Source organism: Notothenia rossii (assembly GCF_949606895.1).
Source record: "Notothenia rossii genome assembly, chromosome: 1".
Lineage (NCBI taxonomy): Eukaryota > Metazoa > Chordata > Actinopteri > Perciformes > Nototheniidae > Notothenia > Notothenia rossii.
Window position 1 is genome coordinate 20,083,064 of NC_136912.1, and position 26,629 is coordinate 20,109,692.

Sequence of the window (26,629 nt, forward strand, 5' to 3'; positions counted from 1 at the left end):
TATAAACTTGCCATTTGGGCTTGTGTCCTGGATCATTATTAATGTCTGGGAGTCCGAATTTGACAAAATGTGAAATTAAGTTATTGGTGTGAAGTGTATCTAAGTGCTGGAGTATTGACACTGCTTGCTAGACCTCTTTGAAATAAAAAGTTATTAATATTGCAAAACCCACAATTGTTGTATGGTGGGGTAATATAGGTTCTGCAAACAGCATGTGCAGTTATCTATTTAGGGAAATATGATAACTTTTCACACCTACCTTTTCCTGCAGACAACTCAACTTCTTGTAAAGCGAAGTTCATACTTCCTGACACACTATAAATACATATATAGTTGCATTACTTTCGATTTAATTATCCAGGGTAAAAGGTACCATGATGTGGCACTGGGATATGATATAATTTGTATAATGTGCAGATGTTCTTCCAGATGTTGGATGTTTCCACCAGCACTGTGCCTGCTGACAGAGGTCAACGTGTCAGGGAATCTCTCCTGGGCCCCAGCTCCCTCCCTGCTGCTGAAATCATGCAACAAAGCTGAGAGGTACAAGTCATCAATCATTATAACCAAGGACGAGATTGTATAACAGATTTACACATGCTCTACTGCTCCCTGCTCCAGCTGAGTTTGGGAAAAATCAGAGTAGTAACGCATGTAGTAAATCTGATAAATAGACAAATATACATGTAAAAGAAAAAGGAAAAAAAAGACCCTGCAAGTACAGCTTTAATCTTGGATACATGAAAAGCGGACGTCCACCAATCAAACTTTATTAATCAAGAACCTTTTGGATAAATCAAATGAAACTCAAAGAGTTTTACAAGGGATATATAATAAGATTATACAGTAACGAGTACATAATAAAGATAATAAGGTAACATGCATACAAAATAATAAAACTATAGAGTTTGAAAACAAATAAATAAAATCCAAACTAAAAAGATGCATGACTTTTGATTATATCTTTTTTTTAGATGACTGAAACCAGTACTTGCATGAGATTCGTGTCCAGCTTTGTACCCCAAGGCCAACTTCACCTTAATAATCTATATACAAAGTGAAGGCAGTATCATCTCTCAGCTGGGAAAGTATTAGTGAAGGCTGGTTCAAAGCTTGTCATAACATGATTTCTCATGAATGTTTATGCTTTATCATCAATTTCACTGACCCCGGGGGAGCAGAGACTAAATCTCAGCATTACTCATTTGGTTTAACCAGCTGTCAATTTTGCCTATAGGGCTCAAGAAGGCTCAAACATGTTTGTATTACATAATTACAGGAACCTCACTTGTGCATGATTACAAATAATTTCTGAACAATATAGTTTAAGAAATATGAAGTGGGTCTTTGTGCTTGCAGTGACTCAGTATGCTTGTGGTGCCACCTTGTGACCGCTTGCCGGAATAGAGTATGCTGTTTTCCATATTGACCTGAATTACATGTTTTTGTAAGAGGGGGAAATGTACTGGTGTCAGCACCTGCCTGGAGCTGGAGCATGTTTCTGTCAAGCTGCATTGTTCTGTAAAGGCAATTCACAAACAACGCCATTGTCAGGAGGAAGTTAACTTAACAAGCAAGGTGAGCTATACAAAGATGGAGCATTTTCGGTTATTTGGTCATTAGTGGCCAATGCCATTATATCCATGTTTCTTGAGCAGCAGTGTGTTTTTTATATTATGCAAAGTTACAAAAAAACAAGAAGATACAAATAGGCTTGTGAGTTGTTTTTCAATGTCAATTAAGTTGAATTAATAGTGAATTTGCTTAACATAGGACCTCAGCCACAATGCAGACTCTATGCATTACATTAATGCACACACAACAATATCTGTTTTATTTATTGTATTCCATATTTTATTCCTTCTTATTCGATTCCATTGTTATATTTTACTATATTTTGTATTATTTTTAATGTGCTTCTAGTTCTCTACCTGTGTTTTTAATTCTTGTTTTTCTTTTGTGTAGGCTATATGCACCACGACACCAAGTCAAATTCCTCGTAGGCCTACGTGTAAACCTACCTGGTAATAAACCTGTTTCTGATTTCTATTTACATTAATGCTATTAAGTTGTTGTCCATAATAAACATAAAAAATGTCATTGTCTCATGCAGTTGCTATATATATTATTTCTAAAAGCGAAATATGACTGAAGTTGAAGCTTGAGATTTGGCACCATGCCAACCTTTTTTTCTTCATTTTGAGAAGTCCTTCTAAATAAAAGCCTCCCTCCCTCGGGACGTTTTTCACTCCATTACCCGTCAACGGAGGCGGGTTAGTGCCTCAGAGGCAGGCTCTTATTGTGAAAGCGAGAGGAGGCCGGCACAATGCTTAGTCATGGTGAGTTACAGCTTCCCCCCTCCTTCCTATGTGGCGCACAGCTCGGCAGACCGCGATGGAGGAATAGAAGTAGACAACGTGAGTTTCTTTTATTACTGATTAAGCTATCAGATTTGATTTATAAGAACTATAATGGGGGTAGGATTTAGTTGCAAGCCAGCTGTAGCAACATGTGTATACAACGCTTTGTTAGCATTTTTGTGCTCGCGATTCACAGCTCTTACGCTGCTGTCTATTATTAGGATCCTATGTTGCTGTCAGCTCTATTTCCGAAACGTTAAACTTGTTATTATTGGGGTCTCCGGTTGTTTATCTTAAAAACAATGAGTACTTTTCGTTGCTGACAAAACAGTGGATTTAATCGAATCTTCTTCATGTGTATTCTCCTTATTTTCGTTTTATACGAGCGCTGTGGATTATCTTTCTTATCAAAGCAACCGCAAAAACGACCATGGTCGGATCGGTGTAAACGGTGCTTTGTGTGAAAGCTCTTAATGTTTGGAAGCATTGCGCGGAAATCTAATTCCTCCTTGATTTATGTAAGGCTGCTCTTCTGGGTCCTGTTTTGGTACAGCCAGTTCCACTGTTTGCTCTGTGAGGAGTTCAGCATGAGTCACAGAGGAGAGCTCTCTGCCAAAAATGCCACTGAGCACGTTAAGCACAATGTTTGTTTGTAACTATTTTAAATGCAACTTTGCGACCCTCACTGAACAGCTCTGATGACCGCAGGCCCGGACTGTGGTTCATAAACTGGGGTGCAGGGTCTCAGGGGGGTCCCTGAAGATTTCATCTATTATTTATAGATTTATCACCCATATGTATGATCACTCAACACAGAGGGATCAAAAATAGTGCAAGCATGTTAAAGTTGCAATAATAAGTCGGCTAATCGATAAATTGATCGATTGAAAAATAATAATAACTGTTTTGATAATCCATAGAATCAGCATTTTTATTTTTTACTGTCTTATATCATATTAAACTGAATCTCTTTGAATTTTTGCCTGAAGAAAAAATAAAGTTAAAAACATCCCCTTAGATTCTGAAAAACTGGGATGGACATTTAAATGTTTTTCTAGACCATACGATAAATCCATAATATAAAAATAATCTGGAAAATGATTGATGATTAAAATATTATTTAGTTGCAGCCATAGTTTGTGCATCAAGTTCAGACATGTAACTCAATGAGTAATGTAAGACATAAAAATATTTTATTAGCTCAAATGTACTTTTAAAGAAGTTGTTCCTTATGAAATTAACTAAATATTGAATCAAAACAGACACATTTTCTGCTCCAATAGAGTTGTTTAACAGTAACTATCTTCTTCTTTTGATCATTTTGGACCTAAACTAAACTTGTGTATATATGTTTTAATTATCAGAGATATGCAGCAGTAAAAAAAATGCTGTTGGCTCAGTGTGAGCCTGTTAGCCTGTTGAGCAACATGTCCTCCTGTGAAACTATTTTACCCAGAAACCTGGAGGGAGGGAAACACAGCAGTAAATTGGAGTCACAGTGTGTTTTATATTACCGCTGGCTAATTGCCTTTATGACGAGCCCTATGATGGTAACTGATGCGTCACCGTCTGTGGATAATAGGAAAATGCTTAGTTTAATCTTAACTGTTAAAGGGCAGGACACAATAACCTACTTGCAGTATTTGAAGTGCCCTACACCCTTGCTTGGCGATGCATCCTCTTATCGCCACTTCAGGTAATGATTGCTGTGTGTGTGCCTTGTTATATAACTGCACACTCACAGCTGCATCGTTGCTGAGTGACACTGACTCTGAGAGTCAGAGAACACCGGACAGACATTTAGTGACTGCCGGCTGCTCTTTGTTCTTTATCTCACTGCTCCGAGCAGAAGAGTTATCCTAAAAGAAGAAGTTATATTAACAGGAAAAAGAGGCGTCATCCCTCCGTGTCATTTTAATAGTGTGCAGCAGAGCCAGGATTGCAACAGTAAACATGCTGCTGACTTACAAACAATTCTGCATAGCTATCCCCTGTTGTTTTATCATTCTCTGCAGTGGGATGTGTGAGATTTCTCAAAGTAAAAGCTTTTGTGATACTGATGAACATGTTTGTGTTTTGGCTAAATTCTGTTTTAATTGACAAACTATCTTGTACTTAATGTTTGTGTATATATTTTCTTATTAAGAATTAGATACGTTTTAATTTTTTTTGGCTGAAGCACAAAATGTTCCACACTCTGGTCACAGGACATGCAGTCATGCTGGTCAGTTAAAAACAAGCCAAATGAAATCATTCCATCGACTTTCAAATCTGACATAACTCCCTCACTAAACCCTACACGCTTGCTTGCATTGATTTGTTTCCGCTTAGCTGAAATTACAAGACTTTATTTAGATGTTAAATGCTTATAAAAGTTCAGTCTTAAATTAGATGATTCTAATTCCAGATGAAAGGAAATGACCTATGAGCCTGGAAGTAGCACCCTCATCCTGCTCCAGGACAAAAACACCATGGGTGTGAAAAGGATAATATTTGATTTGCACCAATAAACATTTGCTGCATTATTTCATAGACTGGTGCTTCCCAGCCACTTAAGTCAATGTCATCCAATGAGTGCATTTACAGTGTAAACTGATTAAACCTGTGTCAGGATCTATTAACTGTTTGTTATGAAGTTTGTGGCTGTGACACTGTATACATAAGCTCTCTTTCTCCCTCTCCCTCTTTCCTTCCAGTTGTCAGCTGAGCCAAAAGCTTCCTAGTAAACACATCGGAGAAAACAAATTCCAGAACTGGCCTGGGCAACCTCGAGGAAGCCGTCTCTGGAGAAAGCCACCAACACCCCTCCCCATTCCCAAATGTTACGTTAAGACACTTTTGGAACTCAACGCTACTTTGTACTCCCATTTCTGAGCTAACAACCCTTCCCCTGCCTCATCTACAGTATCTGACTCTGCAGCTCTTGGCACACATGTAGCTCTCTGAGATGAGCTTGAATTATTACCTCTTTAAAATGAAGCTGTAAATCTTTCTTTTGTATCCCCCTGTTCTCTAGAGTAATCAATATGCAAGACTGACCTGTACTAGTGCTGAATCTTGTAGGACATTTCGTTGGTATTCAAATATCTTTTTACTTTAGGGATATCTGACTAATTGCTGTTTTTGAGGACTTTTGTCTGCACAAACATTTCACCAAAGATTCCTTTGAGTCTTACGGTTTTTCAGCTCATTCAGTCATAAGACATTTCTGTACTTAATATTGTTCACCCCTCGGACAAAGCCAAAGAAATCAAGATATGTTGATTATGTTGGAACATATAAAAGTACATCCAACCTTGACTGGCAGCTCGCACAAAAGTCCCTAGAAATGCCATAATGAGAAGTATGGCTGGACTTAAGTACTGAACAGAGCAAGGGAATCCCTATGTCCAAATAAATCCCACTTAAACGTGAAGTCTTGTACGTGAACAAGAGTCAGGCGTACCCAGGAGAGCCCAGAGCTTTCTGTTAAGCCGCCTGCCAAGTGTCAGTCCCAACTCTTTTATTTTGTCCACGCCTGCGCCTGGTGCAAGGATGCCCCATAACGCTGCCCACTGTTCTTGAGAAAGAAACCAAAAAGGAGGAGACAGGGTAGGAAATGACAGAGTGCCTGACAGAATGCAAAGCGCTGGTGACTCCGTCCACGCGCAATGGCCACCGCGTCTTCAGCTACACGCTCGAGAGCCACACGGCGGCCGCCTTCGCCATCATGAACGAGCTGCGTCTGGAGCGCCAGCTATGCGACGTCACGCTGCGTGTGCGCTACAAAGACCTGGAGGCGGTGGACTTTGTGGCTCACAAGGTGGTGTTGGCCTCCTCGTCCCCGGTCTTCAGAGCCATGTTCACCAACGGCCTGAAGGAGTGCGGTATGGAGTTGGTGTCCATCGAGGGGATCCATCCCAGGGTGAGTCAGATCAAATCTTTTATTGATTGAAGTCTCCTGTTTATTTGATTTGACTCACCTTACCTCTCATATATCATTATATATGATTCAGGGTTAAAGGTGTTCGATAGGAAACATAATTCTGAGGCAACAAAATAACAGATTTGTATTATTTTGAGACATGGTACAGTGTTTTGCACAGAATTTGATTCTATTTGTGGGGGCACCCACTAATTAATTTTTTTTTTATACATATTTTTTTTTTTTCATTTTTATTTTGTAATCATCTCGCGACCCCTACTCGGGGTCTCGCGACCCCCCTGCATTAGACTACCAAAAAAAAAAAAAAGATTATAATAATATATATATTTTTTTTTTTATGAGATATTTAATTGTGGCGGCCCGCCACAATTAAATCAATGTATGGGAAACACTGTGGTAGGATTGGTACAATTCAAAGTATAAAAAGTGGTGCAGGGATGATGCATTTTCGGGGGCCAGTGCCAAAAGTTAGCATCTTACTGGTTCCCAATGGGAATTTTGTATTGGGCTTTAGATAATTGCTTTAAAATAAACTCTGGCAGACAGTTGTTTATGATAATACTACATTTTGTTAAGCTGGATGATCTTCAAGAACTTACACCACTTTTATGATTTTTAAAGCGTAAAGCTGTTCAGAAGTCTAATTTAACCAAGGTATGACTTGACAAATGCTCAGTGAAATGGCTACCTGTTGTGCATCGGAGCCTTATTTTTCCTCCTATTAGACTTCCTCTCTACTTCACTGTTCTGCCGTATCCCATCCCTAACCCTGACCCCCTTCTTTACCCTAACCTCTCCCCTTCATTCAGGTTATGGACCGACTGATAGAGTTTGCCTACACAGCCAGCATCTCCGTGGGGGAGAAGTGTGTGATTCACGTGATGAACGGTGCCGTCATGTACCAGATAGACAGCGTGGTCAAGGCCTGCTGTGATTTCCTCGTCCAGCAGCTCGACCCCAGCAACGCCATCGGCATCGCCAACTTTGCCGAGCAGATCGCTTGCACAGAGCTCCACCGGAAGGCCCGTGAATACATCTACATGAACTTCAGCCAGGTCAAGATTGGAGATTATTTAAAATTGTATTTCTGTTTTTCTTTTCAATAGTTGACAGAAAATGTTGCGAGAGAAAGGGGGCATTAAATCGTAAAAAAAATGATATAGAATAATCTCTCATGGTTTTAATGACTTTTCATAAATGTATCTGAACAGCTGCTGAGTGAAAATAGAAACTGACCTTTCATATTAATAGTAGATTTTACTCTTGTGTTACTTTTGTGTAGACTGTGTTTGTTGATATGAGTGAATGCTGTTTCACTTGTTTCATTGTGGTTTCTGCTGGTTGACTTCAGACCTGCTACCAACAGCACCTTGTCAGATCTGTGCAATGACTGTCAAGAATGCCAGCTTTGACTTATGATGAGCAGTATGTGGATTTACCTGAAAAGTAACGAAAGGACACACAATATTCATCTTTGATAAGTTGATAAGATAAAAGAGGCCTCGGCTGCTCACTGCATCAGAGATGTCTTCAAACGATCTTCCAGGGGTTCAGCCTCAACAATTGTTGTGCTTTTCTTTACAAGTTAAGGTTAAAATAAATATACGAAATACACAAAGCATGTTTTAATTTCATACATGCGTTTATGCGTTTTGTTTGAAATATACTACAACTCTCATGGCAGGAAGCCACACTTCCTGAGTGTAAAGTCTGTGTGCTAGTATAGAAAAAGCTTCACAATAGACCTAAGTGTTGCACAGCTGGATCAGTCTTGATTTGTCACAGTTACCTGAACTGTTGTGTTGAACTATTGCGACAATTTCAAGAAAGCTGTCCGAAATGTCTTTGCCCCAGCTTCTGGAGTTGTTCCTTTTTGAATTATAACCTGCTTTCTTTAACATTATTCTATTGTTAGCAGGATTCTTAAAAACTTTATCATACCTTTTTTTTTTTTTTTATTCCGTCCCTATATATGATTGAGCAGAATATTTTAGTATTATGAAAAGATATTTAAAGTTTTCTTCCCTGCTGATAGGTGGCAACCCAGGAGGAGTTCTTCAACCTGTCCCACTGCCAGCTGGTCACCCTCATCAGCCGCGATGAGCTCAATGTGCGCTGTGAGTCCGAGGTCTTCCAGGCATGTGTGGCCTGGGTACGCTACGACCGGGAGAACCGGCGGCCGTACGTCGAGGCGTTACTCCAGGCCGTGCGCTGCCATTCCCTCACCCCCAACTTCCTGCAGGCCCAGCTCCAGTCTCTGGACTGGGACCCCCAATGTAAAGATTACCTGGCCCAGATCTTCCAGGATCTCACCCTCCACAAACCCACCAAAGTAATTTCTTGCCGAACACCTAAGGTGCCGCAGCTCATCTACACAGCAGGGGGGTATTTCCGTCAGTCCCTCAGCTACCTGGAGGCGTATAACCCCTGTACGGGAGCCTGGGTGAGGCTGGCCGACCTGCAGGTGCCCCGCAGCGGCCTCGCAGCCTGTGTGATCAGCGGGCTTTTCTACGCTGTTGGAGGAAGAAACAACGCACCTGATGGCAACATGGACTCAAATTCATTGGACTGCTACAATCCTATGAACAACTGCTGGTTGCCGTGTGCGCCGATGAGCGTACCGAGGAACCGAATTGGAGTTGGCGTCATCGACGGCATGATATATGCAGCCGGGGGATCACATGGGTGCATTCATCACAATAGTGTTGAAAGGTAAGCAAATTGAGCTCTGTAATGGTGTTATTGATTTTCTTTTTTATTATACCCATCAATCAAACAAAACCATTGACCAATTATGTGCCAATCCAATTTACACAACTCTGCCACATACACAGCAATGTATTCCCATGCATGCTGTTCACCTTTGCATTGATATTGATTCCTTTATTGATTGGTATGATTAGATAAACACATGGTTTTAGATAGATAATACATCGTTGACTCTATTATAGGCCTACAGACACAGAATATACTATTTTCTCTCTGATATGTAAATACTAGTTACATATAATGTTTGTACCTTTTCAATTATTAGAAAGAAGAAAAATCTAAAGTATTAGGGCAGACTTTTGACAAATCCAAATTTGTTATAGGAAAACAATATTGCTTTTTAATTTTGTATTGTCTTCAACAATTCCTATGAAGAGACCAAAGCCAATTCTGAAATCATTACTGCTATCATTAATGTAGCAACAGCCTGATTTATCTTTGAAAGGTGGGCTTTGATTGGGGCCAGGTTATTTTCAAAGCCCTTTTAACCATAACCCTTTGGATAATTTGGATTCAGTAAACAATATGCAATGGTGAAGTCCAACAGATGACGTGTATTAAACAGGTGTATGCTTTGGTCTGTTTACTCTATTTAGTCAATGAGTGCCCAGGAGCAGGTACCTTCCTGGGACTTTATTGGTTTTGTTTCACTTCCTGTAATTTATTTTTAGTTTGCACAAAGCTTCAATGAGGAAGGGAATGTGTTATCAAGCTAAAGAGTAAACGAAACACCCACTGCCTTTGTGTTCCAACTCTCAAACTGCCACATGCAATACTTTTTAAATACCTTCACAAAACCGGCAACATTATACATTTTAATGAGCAATACAAAGCTGGAGGCAACATTTTCCACCAACAATTGTTAACTGTATTTGTGCTGCTGTCTAGGCATGAATCAAAGCAAGACTTTAACCTCTTTAATACAGTGAATATTAGATATATTCAGTGTTGAAGATTTAACAAACTCTGACGCAGACCGAGAGCAGAATAAAATGTCAAATATTAACCAGGCTCACCTCAGTGGAAAAGGAAACATGCTGAACCTGTCCGAGTGCTCACGTGATGAATCAGAAAAGATGTGACTTATTACAGACTGCAGATAAGGGCTGAACAATTAATCAGTTTAATCAAAATCTTAAGATAGACTAGTGCAATATACAAAATGCAGAAGGCACAATGTGTCAAGATCATTCATCCTAAACAAGCAAAACTCTCTATAACTGTCTTGGTTATTCTTCTTGTACAATCACCACCTCAGCGCTATATGCTTCTGCTGTGTAGCATCTGAGCTTCTATCCCTCACTCTTTGAAGGATGGCCAATAAATTAGCAAAGTATAATGACAAGACAATTTAGCTTACTAAAACCAAAGGATGGGAAAATAAACTAACGTATGAATATGTGTTGTTCCTGGTCTGAAGGTATGATCCAGAAAGGGACCAATGGCACCTTGTAGCCCCCATGTTGACGCGGCGTATCGGTGTGGGTGTCACCGTCATCAACCGGCTGCTTTACGCCGTGGGGGGGTTTGACGGGGCCAACAGGCTCAGCTCCTGTGAGTCCTACAACCCTGAGAGGGACGAGTGGAAGACCATGACCCCCATGAACACTGTGCGCTCTGGAGCTGGTAAGAAGGGACGGAAATCTGCCTTCTGATGATTGACTTGTCAGGTCGAAAGTTATTTAATTCACAATTTGTTGTGAAAGTGGCCATCCACGTTTTAAAAATGTACGCAAGGTATTTAATTTTCTCCGACAGGCCATCTAGTCTCTGTTATTGAAATCAAAAGGACTTAAAGATTTAAACTGGACAACAGAGGAGTACAGTTATATCGTACGTGTCACCAATGTCAATGGTTGGATCCAGCTGGATAACCTTGTTGCATGTGGTCAAATCCTGTGATTTGAGATAAAAGCTGTCAAATAAGTCTAAAGCCCAGCCAAGAAGAAAATAAATTGTATATTGATCTTATTATGCCAACAATAATACTTCTATCTGCCCGGCGATTCAGATCTGCTTCTAAATATAATGGGTTCTTCCTTTGCCAATGTTTAACCTTTCCAGGAAGTTTCATAAAAATCTAACCAGTAGTTTTGCATAATACTGCCTTACATAACCCCCATGGAGTGAATTACTCAATCAAAAAGGATTAAAAGTTAAGAAAAATACTAGCCAATGTGTTGGAAAAAAACCTTGTTATAGTAGTTACATGTTGGTGTTTGTCTGAAATTTTAGATTAATTAGATTTATGACAATGTCGGCATGTCTTTGATTGATATAATTGTATTAAAGCACAGTTTTTAAAAACATAATTATACCCATAACAAAGATACCTATAAAGTACACAGTTAAATTTGTATTCTGTATGAGTTTCATGTAGTGTGTACTTGGACATCCTCCAATATAACTGTTAGCCCATATCACTATAAAGTAATCTTACACTTCAACTAACCATTGATCCTTCTTTTCAGGTGTGTGCTCGCTGGGGAATCGGATCTTTGTGATGGGCGGCTATGACGGCACCAACCAGCTGAACTCAGTGGAGTGCTATAATGTGGAAACTGATACGTGGATCTTTACTGCCTCCATGAGGCACCGACGCAGCGCACTGGGAGTCACTGCGTTACATGGGAGCATCTATGTTTTGGGTGAGTAGTTGTGTTACCACTGAGTAACAGCATCAATATAACTTGAGCACATTTTCTGTGGGCATTGGGGTGTAGGCCAACTAACTAATGTTATTCCACCTAACTGTAAATGTGTTGGGGTCACATACAGTGTTAGGGGTACCAACTAAAATAAGCAGCTTTATTGATTGGACGAAATGTCAATGTTGTATTTACAGGAGGTTACGACGGCAACACTTTCCTGGACAGCGTGGAGTGTTACGACCCTGAGAAGGACACCTGGGCGGAGGTAACACATATGACGTCAGGGCGGAGCGGCGTGGGGGTGGCCGTTACCATGGAGCCGTGCCAGAAGGAACAGCCCCAGTGTCCAAATTCTGAGAGGGAGATCAGTGAATCGTCACCGGCATATCATTCAGCCAACTCCGACTTTACCTCTAATCACCATCTGGGGCATGGAGGGCCTTTTGGTAAAGGCGCATGAGGTTTATCGTTTGACCCTGTCGTGTCACACACACACACACACACACACACACACACACACACACACACACACACACACACACACACACACACACACACACACACAGACAGATAAGTGTCCCAAAACTCCTCTCAAAAGAAAGACACTCACGACTGATTAGAGACGGAGGTGAGCTGAAACATGACATGCTGCCTCACTGGTTCTTAAGATCACACTTAATGTAAAAGCAAAAAAAGGAAATCAGTAACACTGTATTTCAAAAGTGCAGTGTTAATAGTCATCTCTGATGTGACAAAAACATTTGAGTGGCTGCATTGGACTCTCCAAATCCACAATAACCTCAGATCATATAGTCTGCCTTTCTAGACCTTAAAGTTGAAGAATCTGTTTTAAACTGTGTTTTGCCAAATCTGAGAGACCTCAGTCTGTCTGTGTTTTCAGATCTGCTGTCTGTCCTCAGTCGGACCATCACCTCCCATGGGAGGAAAGGGCTGCATACAAAAAAAAAATGTTCTATCCTTCAAGCTCAAGTTAAGAGAAATTCATAATTAAAGTGATCTCATTATATAACAAAAACTACAAAAAAGTAGCATTTTTCAGAATAGGCAGTATAGTTTAAAGTGCCATTTCAATGCCTGTGGGCATTACTCTAATCAGTATATTGACTTGAGCTGCTCTAATAGAAAGGCACAGGCGTTAATTGTGTGGTGTGTAGACATTGGTGAAGTTAACCCAGACAGCCACAAGATGAAGCTTATACACAAGAGTGGACCTCATGCAAGAACGTTTCGGTATCCTCACTCTTAACATCCTATATTTATTTATGGGCAGGTATTCTTGTATGTGTCAGTATCAAGAAAACTGCACAAATTTATCATGAAAATCAGCCTGATAATTACCTCCTTTTTCATTTTGTGATCATCAGAACACCCAAGTTGAATTATGAAGCTTTGGTTCTGCTCTGTGGGCGAGTTTCATTCACAAAATCATCCCTATAGTTTATAATCACAGCTAAGGAAATAGTTGATAGCAAATTCTCCTAACTTCCTCACACTCCTAACTTCTTTCTTTGGCTTTTTTGCCGTAATTAGGGAGTTGGTAGAGAGGGGTTTGACATGTGGGTCCCAAGGGTTGAATTGATCCCGGGACAATATGGCATGTTCTACATCCTCTCGGCTAGCAATGTGCTATGCTTTTACATCAATGTATGTTGAATATTCCTACAATTGGTTCTTGCATGAGGCGCAGTCTCAACTTCAAGAGCTGGTACAAGTGAAGCAGGACCTATACAAAAAAAATAAAATAGAATTTCGACAAATGTGTTCTTTCACTGATAGCCACTTGTAGTGCATAGAAAGTGTTTGGTTTCTTTCTGTCGTGGGGGATTTGTTGGCAAATGAGTTTTGCTTCATATAACGCTGTGAGAGAGTCTGGTTCAGTAGAATCGGTGCCAATAGAACAAAGAAACAGAGTATGACTGCGTTAACGGGAAACAAAACATGGTATCATTTTTTAAATTTGGATTTTAAACGTCTTGCTGAAATGTGTTTTTATAAAAGCACTAATTAAGGACTCAATTGAGAACTTCCCCTCCAGCGGATTTTTTGGTTCTCTCCTCCACCTGACCTCAGAAACAGAAGTGACCATATTTGTCCATAGTGTTCACATAATGTACGCTAATGACAACTACTTGCTTAAAGCAGTGTATTTGTAACAGCAATTTAAGCTACAAAGGTTTTTAAGTGATGTTTTGTACATTGATATTCTAAAAAAGCCTTGTACAGAATTTCTGAGCTCACTTTTTCTTATTTATTTGTTCAGGATTTGTTTTGGTTTTCTCATTCCTCTAAACTAATCAGCTTTGTATTGAATTGGACTCTAGTGTAGATTTTTTTTTTTTAATAACTAGCATGCATTGTAACTAAGTAGAAATGCCTGTTTATGCTAATTTTGGATGTTTGTAAACAAATTACTTCACTTTGAAAGGGAAATTTTGTTCCTGTTTGTCAGTAGTTGGAATGGAAATTAGATTATGTAATGTCTGCTTTGTACATTTTCTTTTTCTGCACAAATACCCTGTACAATAATACATTGCAAAGTAAAATATATGTTTATTGTACTGCAATAGTCATGTATTTATTTGTTAGTTTTTCATCTGTATTGTTTTTATAATTAGTCCCTAACTACATTAATATTTGTTTTAATATTAAACATCCATGTGGAGTTAGACATTTAGGTTTATGCAGGTTTTCAAAGCATCAGCAGCCACCAGAGGGGGCTACAGCTCTAAAATGGAAAAGATAAGATCATCATTAGATCTACATTTTAGTTTACTAGTCCAACAGTAGGCAATGGTACAATGAAATATATCCTTTACTTGTTCACTGTATCAGATGTTATCATATACCATGAGATGGTCAAACTATTTCAGTTTCACTTTTGACACATAAAGTTTGCTTTAGGTTTTTATGTTGACTTTCATTGAGTTTAAACCTGTGGTAATTTTGATATTAATCGACCACCCATGATTGTTGCCATCACATCTCATTTCCTTGCTCAACCAGGCAGGTGGATGAGACTATTATTATATTATCCAAGAGGAAAACTTCCATGATTATGTGGATTTACAAGAGGATCAAGGTGTAATCCTGTAAAGCAGGAAGACCACAGCAGCCCATAACAAAGGAAAGCTATTTAGGAACAGTTTGAGCTGTTGTTACTGTGCCCTATAACTCATTTTATATATCCCTTAATTCATTCAGAGAACACACACGTCACTAATCAATAAAATGGCCTGATTATTAGATCCTTAGGTATAAGCAGCACATGAGATAACATGATAAGCACATCTGTGTCACTGGAAGCATTGCCTCTCCTATTTTTTAAGAAGGCTCTGTTGGATTTCATCTTTTGTGAGAGTAACACTTCACATTTGGATGAATTTGGCCCAAATTAATTAGAATTTAAAATAGCCAAAAAAGGACATGGAAATATAATTCTTCCTTATAGTCATCCAAACAAAATAGAAATTCCACTACTGCAAGTAGAAACATATCCTGTAGCTTTTTGAGAAACCGGCTCGAGATACACTTTTTGTTATATTCCATGGAATGCTCCTAACATCCCGATAGCAATGAATATCTTAAAGACATAGAGTAACTCCAACAGTATAGATGAACTATGAGATTCATATTAAATATGTATTAATGTGCTAGGCTGTTGGAATACCTCATTCCCTTAATGTACTGTATTATGTGTCAAGTTAGCGCTCGCGGGGGTTCAACCAGCTTTTGAGTAACGGATTTATTTTGAAATTCTCGTCCGGATGTCTTGTGTTGTTGACTTCTAACTTTACCTCAGTCTGCTGTCTAACGATGAAAACACGCACCCGAGTCCCACCGGACACCAGTGGATCCTCTTCAGGAATAGGTAAGTGGAACTCACCTGGTTAAACCTGCAACATAAAATATGTTTTACAGAAGTGTATGCTTATACTTTAGAGACAAACTGAACTTCTTTTGAAAGTTGATGGACGGGAGGCCTATGTCATGAACATGTAAAGTGTTGTGTGATTTCGCAACTATGACAATTAATATCTGTCATACGATGTCGATACGCTTGTTTTATTGTTACATAGATCAGATTTTCTTATAAACAGAAATAAGGCCGCTGTTCACATTACGATTTAAACCCGACATCTAGTTTTTGCGTTGGCTGCTGCAATGGTATGTCTAAACCTTTTTGTTTATACGTGTCGGTGTCAAGTGTCACATTTAATCATAAATTAAATAGGCGAATTCATAATTTTGGATTAAGTCTTAATAGTGTTATTAAAGCTGATGAGAATGTGTTGTAGTTTTTACTCAAAACACTGTAATTCTTAGGCGGAAAATTACCTCACCCCTTTCCTGATAGAGTATCTGTTGTCAAACTAGTTTGTCCACTTTGAATCCACCCACAATGAAAGCTGCATATTCACCCATTCATTCAAGGCCATGCATGCGTATGATGAAACCAAATGTTCTTTTAGTCTGTGTGGGTACATGTTTTGTGTCTTATAACTTTTAAAGCCTTTGACAAGATGTTCGAGACTGAACTGTGTGGAGAGCCAACCTTAGCCTCAGTGTTTACATTCACTATATTCTTTCCCCAGTGAGGAGCAACCGCCAGGATGATCCCAGTGGGTGAATTCAAAAACTTTGGCGTAGATCAGAACTCAAAGTATCGTGTCCTGAAGCCGTGGTGGGATGTTTTCTCAGAGTACCTGTGCGTTGCTATGCTTATGCTTGGAGTCTTTGGGTGCACCTTGCAGGTGAGACATAGACACACCAGACACTTTGTGACCAAAAGCTCTTTAATCCTCAACTGAATACACAGATTTAGAAATGCAATTATTACCAGCCTGAAATAGCTTGATGTGGGTAAAACTTGTGCATAATTTGTATCTTTTGTGACATATCAGAGGAATGTTTTGTTCCCACATACCTTCCTCCGTGTTTATACATTATCTGACTTCCAACTCAGGCAAAAACACCAACCGTGTTACTGAATGACCCTGTGTCTCCTGACCTACTTACTCACACAGATCTCTAACTTCCTTAATGTGTCCACTCTCCACCCGCCTGGTAATCATTTCTGTGTCAGTTACGACTAGCACAAAAGCAAAGTAAATATGTGATAATAATGATAAGTTCTGCTACTTACTTCAATATCTCCCTATAGACAGTGTGAACCATGTCTGTGTTGTTTTATTAAATAAGAAAAGTAGAGACAGTTGATCCCCCTGGATTGTGCAACTGTAGTAAGACACACACACTTGGCAACGGACCAGAAAATCCATTAAACTGGATGATGTTTAACAGAAAACACAGACTTTATTAAAATACGGTAAAGTCATATATCAAATCCAAACTGAAAGACAGAGTGAGTTAGTTTTAAGATTTTGAAAGGAAAGTGAATACGTCTTAATGATTTTGCAGAGTGGGGTTAACATTCTATATTTGTCCTGTAGTCGTCAAATCCCAAAGCAACTCTGAATCGATCCTATTGAGAAGTATCAAAAGCCTGACAAAACACTGTTGCTGTGCTGGTTGTCAATAGTTTAAGCTCTATTGTTTGACCTGTTAGTAAATATCAGTGAACTCCTTTTTCAACGAAGTTTCCTTTGTTTAAAACAAATTGTGGACACAAATACATTTTATTATCCTTAAGTAATTATTTATTTCATGTTTTCAATTATTTAGCAGACTGGTGAAGATGAAATTGTCACACAAAAAAAATTATACATGTGAAAAATGTAAAAAGGTCATAATATAGTCTGTTGAAAAGAATGTCGAAGAGGATGAACAAAAATGAAAGAAAATATGAAAAACATTTTATTATATTCTATTTATTTATAGAAGATGTGGGACAGTGCAAATTATAATAAGTACACTAAGTAGGAAAAATATCAGAATAAAAGAAAAGGCCATTTCTCATCTGTTGTCCACGGCCCAAGTGTTACATAAGGTTTCTTATATTATCTTATATACAAAAGTTTAAACTCAGTAGAAGTATTATTTCCTTTCCTTTCCTCTGTCCCTCCAACTTATTTATTATTTCATTAATCTTTCATCCACAGCTCACTCAAGACAAGATTGCATGCCTGCCTAGCCACTTCACCAGCCCGACGCCTGAAGCCATAGACTGCAGCCACCTCGGGAGCTACAGGGAGAACGAGACATCCATGCAGACGCTCGTCAAACCTACGAAGCCCATCCTCCAGGAAGTGTCCGGTCGCAAAAACAACCTGGACATCCACCAGTATGTGTTTGTCAACCACTACTGCTACGAGAGGTTCGTCCACTGGTACGCAAAGTACTTCCCATACCTCGTTGTGATCCACACCATGATCTTCATGGTCGCAAGCAGCTTCTGGTTCAAGTTCCCTGGGACATCTTCCAAGATTGACATCTTTGTTACTATCCTTGGGAAGTGCTTTGATTCTCCCTGGACCACGAGAGCCCTGAGTGAGGTTTCTGAGGAAAGGGGAGAGGAGAAACTGGTCAATTGGAGAAGGAACACCATGTCAAAAGATCCCCCAGAACGACGAGCAGATGATGATGAGACTGTGGTGCTTCTTCGCTCCGCCTCTGTCAAGTCGAATCCAGAAAAGAAAAGCATGGAGCCCCAGTCGGCCGCCTCTGTCTTGGATAAGAAGGAAGGAGAGCAGGCCAAAGCTCTGTTTGAAAAGGTGAAGAAGTTCAGGACTCATGTAGAGGAAGCAGACATCTTGTATGTCATGTATGTGCTACAAACGTCACTTAAAGTCTTCAAGTTTCTAATAATCATCATCTACACTGCAGTGCTGGTACCAAAAATTGAGATCGTAGTGCGCTGTTATGTTCCTCCCGAGCTGACTGGGTTTGATATCTTTTGCTGTAACCACAACAAAGCCCATCTTTTCTCCAAGCTTGCTTACTGCTATATCTGCTTTGTGGGCGTGTTTGGACTTCTCTGCATCTACACGCTGTACTGGCAGTTCCACAGACCTCTGAAGGAGTACTCCTTTGAGCAGGTCCGCCTGGAGACGGGCATTAACGACATACCGGACGTGAAGAATGACTTTGCATTCCTCCTGCACCTTGTGGACCAATATGATGCTCTTTACTCTAAAAGGTTTGCCGTCTTTCTGTCTGAGGTCAGCGAGAGCCATCTCTATCAGTTAAACCTCAACTACGAGTGGACCGCCAAAAAGCTGCGTTCACGCCTCACCAAGAACGCCAAAAACCAGTTGGAGCTCCACCTGTTAATGTTGCCGGGTCTCCCCGACACCGTCTTTGAGATTACTGAAGTGGAATCACTCAAACTGGAGCAGGTTAAAAACGTCACCATCCCAGCTAGTGTGGCAAAGCTTGAATCTCTGCGGGAGTTATCGCTGATCTTCTGCCCTGCAAAGCTCCATCTGCCGGCCCTCAACCACCTCAAGGCGCATTTAAAGGTCCTGTGTCTAGATTTTGAAAGTTTAGACGAGATTCCTATGTGGATGTACACCCTGCAGAGCTTGGAAGAGTTACATCTGAATGGTCCTTTAACCAATGAGTTGTCCAAAAGTGCCTCTCTGGATTCCCTTCGAGAGCTCAGAGCTCTGAGATTCCTTTCTCTCCGCTCCAACCTCACTAAGATCCCTCCCAGCGTAGTGGATGTTGCATTACAGCTGCAGCATCTGTGCATCTACAATGAAGGTGTCAAGCTCCAAGCCTTTAGCAGCTTGAAGAAGTTAACCAACATAGTCTCCTTGGAGTTAGTGGGCTGCGAGTTGGAGCGCATCCCAAGTGCCGTCTTCAGTTTGAACAATCTGCAGGAGTTGGACCTGAAGGAAAACAAACTTTCCACTGTGGAGGAGATTTTGAGCTTGCAGCACTGCCACCGTTTAGTGACACTAAAACTGTGGCACAACAAAATTGCTTACATCCCTGAACATATCAGTAAGCTGCACACCCTGGAGATGCTCGACATCAGCTGGAACAAGCTCCGAAAGCTTCCCTCTCGGCTGTTTTACTGCACCAAACTCAGGCACCTCGATGTCTCCCACAACCAGCTCACCTCTCTCCCTCCCGAGGTGGGCATCCTGCAGGGCCTTCAGTTCTTCTCCGCTGCCTTCAACTCTTTAGAGACGCTGCCAGAGGAGCTGTTCTCCTGCAAGAGGCTTAAGACCTTGGCTCTTGGAAACAACTGCCTGTCGTATCTCAGCTCTAGAGTTTCCAGCCTGGTCCAGCTGGTACGGCTGGAGGTTAAAGGGAACCGTCTGGAGTCTCTACCTGTGGAGATAGGGGAGTGTCCCCTGCTAAGTCTCAGTGGACTGATTGCGGAGGACAACCTGCTGGATCTGATGCCTTCAGATGTGCGGAGCAAGTTGACTTCTTCTAGCTGAGGGTGTGGCTAAAGGCTCCCATGGACTTTTCTTTTCTCAGTGTAGCATATTGGTCAGAAAAGGGACCGTGCCAATTTCTCACATAAAAAAAGCATGAAAAGGGAAAACAAAACTATAACTGACTACTAAAGGATACACAAACACTGCAAAACGTATTTATAATAACTGTTATCATGAAATGTGTGTTCAAATTTGTGTTAGAGTGAAACATCATTTTGAACGTTTTTCTATGCATTTTCTTAAAAACTACCTTTTTTAAATAAATATTTTACAAAGTGTATGTGTCCTGTAAATACCTTACTTACTTGGATTGTTCATGAACTTAGTGCATACACTAATATTATCAGACATGTTTTAAATTCAAGGGCAGATTGATAATACTGTGGACAAGAAAAGAATTCGACAGCGAGCATGACTTGACCTTCAAATTGTTCTAGCGTCCCTCCTCTTTACTGAATATTTTGTAGGTTCTTTAGAGCAAAACTCAAGGGATATCTAACCGCGCTGTATCCTGTTGGACGGGTTTTACAGCCTGGAGAAGAGTTTCCCACAGTGCGGTCTCATGTTGCTCCCTGTTAGGCAGAAGGAGAAAAGGCCTTTCAATAGCAGAATAAAAGGTTTTCACCTCACTGTTTATATGCTCACTGAAATGGTAAAATGGGATTATGAATCAGAAGTCTGCATGATATTTATTGTGCATAAAATCATATAATAATGAACAAAGAGGAGATAAAACCACTGTCTTTAAAATGCATTCATATATTCTCTTTGGTTATGGGTGATACGTTGAACAAATATAAAGTAGTCTTCACTCTTTATTCTTTATTTGTTACTTCCTTTTTTTGCCCAATCAGGCGTTTAAAGTCAATAATTGGGAATTATTTCTTGTTTATTTGATTGAATATTTCGCACATCGTACTGTGGGGCAAACACATAGTACTGAAACAGGAAATGTTATGCACTTAAAGTTGCTCACATCTATATTTGCTCATTTGTAGTTTGAGGAAGTATTAAACAGTAGTTGTTTACATTTCTATATGATTTATATTTTCTTTGGAAATGTCTTTGTCCAGGTGCTCTCAAACAAACAAGGGCACAATTCCTTCCGTCCCACATTCTTTCTTTCTTTCCCCCTAAGTTATCTCTGTGTACTTCAGTCAAGACTTTCCAGCCTGAACATTAGTGCAGGTCCTGGCTTGCATCGCTACAAAATGGGATCATGTCCGTCAGTTCACGAAAGTATAAATGGAGCACACACTGACCTTCCCACACGGCAACACGATTCCCAAGGTCTTGAGAAAGAATTACGTTTGTTTTCTTTATTGACAAAGGAGGTGACATTGTCATAATTCTTTGTCAATCATTTACCTATTTCTATTACTCTCTAAAGGGGCAGTAAAGTGATTCACCAGCATAACAGTTTTTTTCAATTGCTAAAACACATTTTTTTGACAACAGGGCTCATTTTGTCAAAACAGTAAAAACAATTTACAAAGTGCAAAACACCTCGTATATCTTCCAAAATGAAGCAATGCACACAAAACTACATAAACACTCAGCAAAACCAAACTTTTGCACCAAATGGCACACACTTATCTTATAGTACAAGACACTTTGCCCAACCAACTACACACTGTGGTGCTTTATCTAAAGCACTCTCATCTTTTATGGCGTTGTGTATGTAGAGAATTCTGCATATAAAGATTGTTCAAGTTTACAAAAATATGTGCAGAAACACAAATATACCGTTGTTATACTTTCTCCAAAACAAATGTGTGCAACATTCATGCACAACACATAGTTACAGTTGTGTAAAGTTTTTTCCAGTGCTTACATCCTGATTGCTGAGTCAACAATAAAGCAGTTTGGTGTTTATGGTCATTTGGCACGTGTGTTTGTTTATTGGTTCATGTGTGTAGCATTTTTAATGGCAGTGTTTTGGAAATGGCAAACAAGTGAATATGTGTGATCTCTGTGTCTTACTTAGAGAACCGTGTGCAGTGTTTTGAAAACGTGTCAAGTTGAATTGCAAATTGGGTGCAGAGTGTGAAAATGTGTTTAGAGTTTTGGAGATTTGAGCTGAGGTTTTGCTCTTTGAGTGGGAGTTTAAATAAGTATGCTTGATGTGAGATTTGTGTGTGTGAGCAACTGAAAAAGACTCTAAATAAAACTAATGAGATTGCATCATTGTAGGCCTTATTAAGAAAAACATGTTGTGTTTCCAAGACGGTTGGCTCGTTGGGTTTTTTCACACATGACTTTAATATACAGTGTTTGTTTAAAAGATCTATAAGGCTTATAACTAAACTGAGTTTTTTGTATTATTTGTTATGACAAACTTTACTATAATATTTATTTAAAGAAGTCATAAGACAGTCTGTCGAAAACATTGAAAAAAAGCAATAATATATATGTGTAAAAACATTTGAAAAAAGTCAAAGTACAGTATAGCACGTCGAAAAAAGTAATAATATAGTATATCGAAAAATAGAAAAAAATGTCAGTGTGAAATTTGACACATTTGAGAAGAGCAATAGCAATTGTTATTGTAGGGTATAAAGTTATAGTTTATAGTGCAGCAATAAAGGTATAGTCATATGATACTATATGTACAAAAATGGTAAACCAAAAAAAATCACAATATAGTATCTCGAAAAATATGAACAAGGTCATATTATTGTCTGTCGAAAATATCAGGAAAAAGTCTTAGTATAGTATGTCAAGAAATATGAAAATATATATAATATATCATGAAAATATCATGAAAAATGTATATTTGTAAAGGTGTGTATATTGTAATCTGTATATTGTAAGATGCAAATCCCCAATCTTCAATTCTTTGTATAAATATGTGTATTATAATAAATTGTAGTATTTTAAATTGTGTCTCGATACCATGCTCCCATCCCAAAAAAATAGTACTATTTACAAATAGAACACATACAAATTACTTCAATGATTTATAGAATATCCATTTAGATGCCAATATTTGTGTATGTGGATGCTGCTTTTTAAAGAGGTCAATGAGCATCCTTTTGGAAGAGGGGTCTGAGTTTAAAAACAAAGTGTTCACATGCAGTCAGTCAGACAGGTTTGTTAAACAGTTCATTCCTTCTCTCATTTCTAATAACATGTCGTATTCCCCTGTTTCATCATGGGATGGGAGGCTGCGTAGTGGACTAGTACGTTGGTGTTCGGATCAGGGGAGCACAGGTTCAAACCCCACTGCAGTCAGCATGTCGTTGTGTTGCTGGGAAAGACACTTCACCCCAAATTGCTCCTGCTTTGGATAAAAGCGTCTAACATGTAACATGTAATGATATGTGTTCCAGCACTCCTGTATCTGTTTGAGTGGGGGAGTAGCCCCATACTGGTTTTTCTTGTTTACTCCTACTACTTCTTGCTGTTTGCAAACGAGTCACTGTTACTGAAACCCTCCCAACCTGCAGGACGAACGAAACACACCAGGGTTTACACAGAGAGCGTTTGCACATCCAGCATACACCCACATTTGTTTTTTGTGAAGAAAGGGAGCTCTACCTGGTGGCAGAAGGCAGGGCTGTCTGAGAATATCATCTTTAAAAACGGTTTTGTGTGTGTATATTGGAAAATCATTTGTGTGACTTTATAACACAAAATAATATAGTGGAAGCACAAAAGACAGAGAAGGACGACTTGTTGGGAGAAAATTGGTGTGGAAGTAAATTACTCCTCAATAACTAGAGCTGAAGAACAACTAGGTATTTAACGTGGAGCTGCTCCAGTAGAATAGTTAATGCTCTCAATTCAAATAATGTGGTTGGACTGTGCATCTCCCAGCTAAAGCGTCTATGTAAATCTGAAAGGGAAAGGTAAAAACAATATGAAAATGGAGACTACAGTGTTGGAATCCGTATTTTAAAGCAATACCACACTGTAACAAAAGAAAACACTCCATTACAAGTAAAAATACTGCATCAAATTGTACTTTTATTGTACACAAGTAGTACATGTTCTGTGACAGCCTGCAGGTCCTCTCTGCGGCCCAGCAGCACAGTGGTTGAACTGTATCTCCTTTCTCTGACAGTGTAGTTGGCCCATGGCACACAAGCAAACAGAATACCCATTGTACTATATCTGCCCTCACAAACATCAGCAAACTGTGCCACCGTTACCTACAAACCTCAAGACAACAGGGCCCTCATTCATTTTGAGTTTCCATCCTGCTATCTGCATGACCTTTGAGAGGGTTTTCACTGTGCAGTGCATTCCAGTGTGCAGTTATTATGAATGCCCTTCATGAATCACCTTGGAGAAGTGCTGAACACTTGAGGATTCATGTAGCTAACACAATACTGATAATACATTAGATTATGAAAAGGAAAATGGTGTTACAATGGTTTAACAAAGGCCAAATAATCCTAAATGAATTTAAAGTTGTGATTTAAGTGTTTTTTGTTTGTTTTCAGTACTAAAAGGTATTTAGATTATCAGATTGTTAAGACTTGCAAATACAAAAAATATGTTTGTCAGTGATTCCAAGCCCTTTTCATCACCCACCTATTCCCCCAAATTAAAGCAATGTCTACTCGGCGCCCTTTGTTGCTAAGTCATTAAGTTTCCTGCAATTAATTACATTTAAAATATCATTATAGGCATTATAGTTCCCAAGAAAAAGAGCCAATTAAAAACAAATCAGTAAAAGCAAAAACATGTACAGTGGGGCAAAAAAGTATTTAGTCAGCCACCAATTGTGCAAGTTCTCCCACTTAAAAAGATGAGAGATGCCTGTAATTTTCATCCTAGGTATACTTCAACTATGAGAGACAAAATGAGAAAAATCACATTGTCTGATTTTTAAAGAATTCATTTGCAAATGATGGTGGAAAATAAGTATTTGGTCAGCTACAAACAAACAAGATTTCTGGCTCTCACAGACCTGTAACTTCTTCTTTAAGAGCCTCCTCTGTCCTCCACTCTTTAACTGTATTAATGGCACCTGTTTGAACTCGTTATCAGTATAAAAGACACCTGTCCACCACCTCAAACAGTCACACTCCAAACTCCACTATGGCCAAGACCAAAGAGCTGTCAAAGGACACCAGAAACACAATTGTAGACCTGCACCAGGCTGGGAAGACTGAATCTGCAATAGGTAAGCAGCTTGGTGTGAAGAAATCAACTGTGGGAGCAATTATTAGAAAATGGAAGACATACAAGACCACTGATAATCTCCCTTGATCTGGGGCTCCACGCAAGATCTCACCCCGTGGGGTCAAAATGATCACAAGAACGGTGAGCAAAAATCCCAGAACCACACGGGGGGACCTAGTCAATGACCTGCAGAGAGCTGGGACCAAAGTAACAAAGGCTACCATCAGTAGCACACTACGCCGCCAGGGACTCAAATCCTGCAGTGCCAGACGTGTCCCCCTGCTTAAGCCAGTACATGTCCAGGCCCGTCTGAAGTTTGCTAGAGAGCATTTAGATGATCCAGAAGAGGATTGGGAGAATGTCATATGGTCAGATGAAACCAAAATATAACTTTTTGGAAAAACTCAACTAGACGTGTTTGGAGGAGAAAGAATGCTGAGTTGCATCCAAAGAACACCATACCTACTGTGAAACATGGGGGTGGAAACATCATGCTTTGGGGCTGTTTTTCTGCAAAGGGACCAGGACGACTGATCCGTGTAAAGGAAAGAATGAATGGGGCCATGTATCGCGAGATTTTGAGTGACAACCTCCTTCCATCAGCAAGGGCATTGAAGATGAAATGTGGCTGGGTCTTTCAGCATGACAATGATCCCAAACACACCGCCCGAGCAACGAAGGAGTGGCTTCGTAAGAAGCATTTCAAGGTCCTGGAGTGGCCTAGCCAGTCTCCAGATCTCAACCGCATAGAAAATCTTTGGAGGGAGTTGAAAGTCTGTGTTGCCCAGCGACAGCCCCAAAACATCACTGCTCTAGAGGAGATCTGCATGGAGGAATGGGCCAAAATACCAGCAACAGTGTGTGAAAACCTTGTGAAGACTTACAGAAAACGTTTGACCTCTGTCATTGCCAACAAAGGGTATATAACAAAGTATTGAGATTAACTTTTGTTATTGACCAAATACTTATTTTCCACCATCATTTGCAAATAAATTCTTTAAAATCCAGACAATGTGATTGTCTGGATTTTTTTTTCTTCTCATTTTGTCTCTCATAGTTGAGGTATACCTAGGATGAAAATTACAGGCCTCATCTTTTTAAGTGGGAGAACTTGCACAATTGGTGGCTGACTAAATACTTTTTTGCCCCACTGTATGCAGCAGAATGTTGTTTTATCTTAATTATAATCACTGTGGACCCTACTGCCACCCAAATAAAAGAAAACAATATATAATATATATTTCAATATAAGTAAAAAAGCATCATATATAAGCCACGGTTATAAAAGCCAATCAGTCTGAGAAATTACAGAATTGACTATCCTCAATGGTAGCTGCAGTCCGGACGTCAGTGTACATGAGGGTCTAGTCAACTTCATGGTAACGAACACGGTTAAAAATAAAACACTCAGATCTGTAC

At 39.6% G+C, this 26,629-nt stretch overlaps 2 protein-coding genes across 2 annotated transcripts; both read left to right on the forward strand.

Moving 5' to 3' along the window:
- Nucleotides 1-2,275: 2,275 nt before the first annotated feature.
- Nucleotides 2,276-14,284, forward strand: keap1b (kelch-like ECH-associated protein 1b). The gene is made up of 7 exons (XM_079672579.1): nt 2,276-2,417; nt 5,057-6,264; nt 7,095-7,340; nt 8,321-8,997; nt 10,475-10,680; nt 11,526-11,702; nt 11,900-14,284. The coding sequence occupies exons 2-7, from the start codon at nt 5,959-5,961 to the stop codon at nt 12,163-12,165; spliced, it is 1,878 nt and encodes a 625-aa protein (XP_079528705.1). The 5' UTR covers nt 2,276-2,417; nt 5,057-5,958; the 3' UTR covers nt 12,166-14,284.
- Nucleotides 14,285-15,397: 1,113 nt separating this feature from the next.
- On the forward strand, nt 15,398-20,355 carry LOC307033853 (volume-regulated anion channel subunit LRRC8C). The gene is made up of 3 exons (XM_079672489.1): nt 15,398-15,594; nt 16,319-16,477; nt 17,786-20,355. The coding sequence occupies exons 2-3, from the start codon at nt 16,337-16,339 to the stop codon at nt 20,075-20,077; spliced, it is 2,433 nt and encodes an 810-aa protein (XP_079528615.1). The 5' UTR covers nt 15,398-15,594; nt 16,319-16,336; the 3' UTR covers nt 20,078-20,355.
- The last annotated feature ends 6,274 nt before the right edge of the window (nt 20,356-26,629 follow it).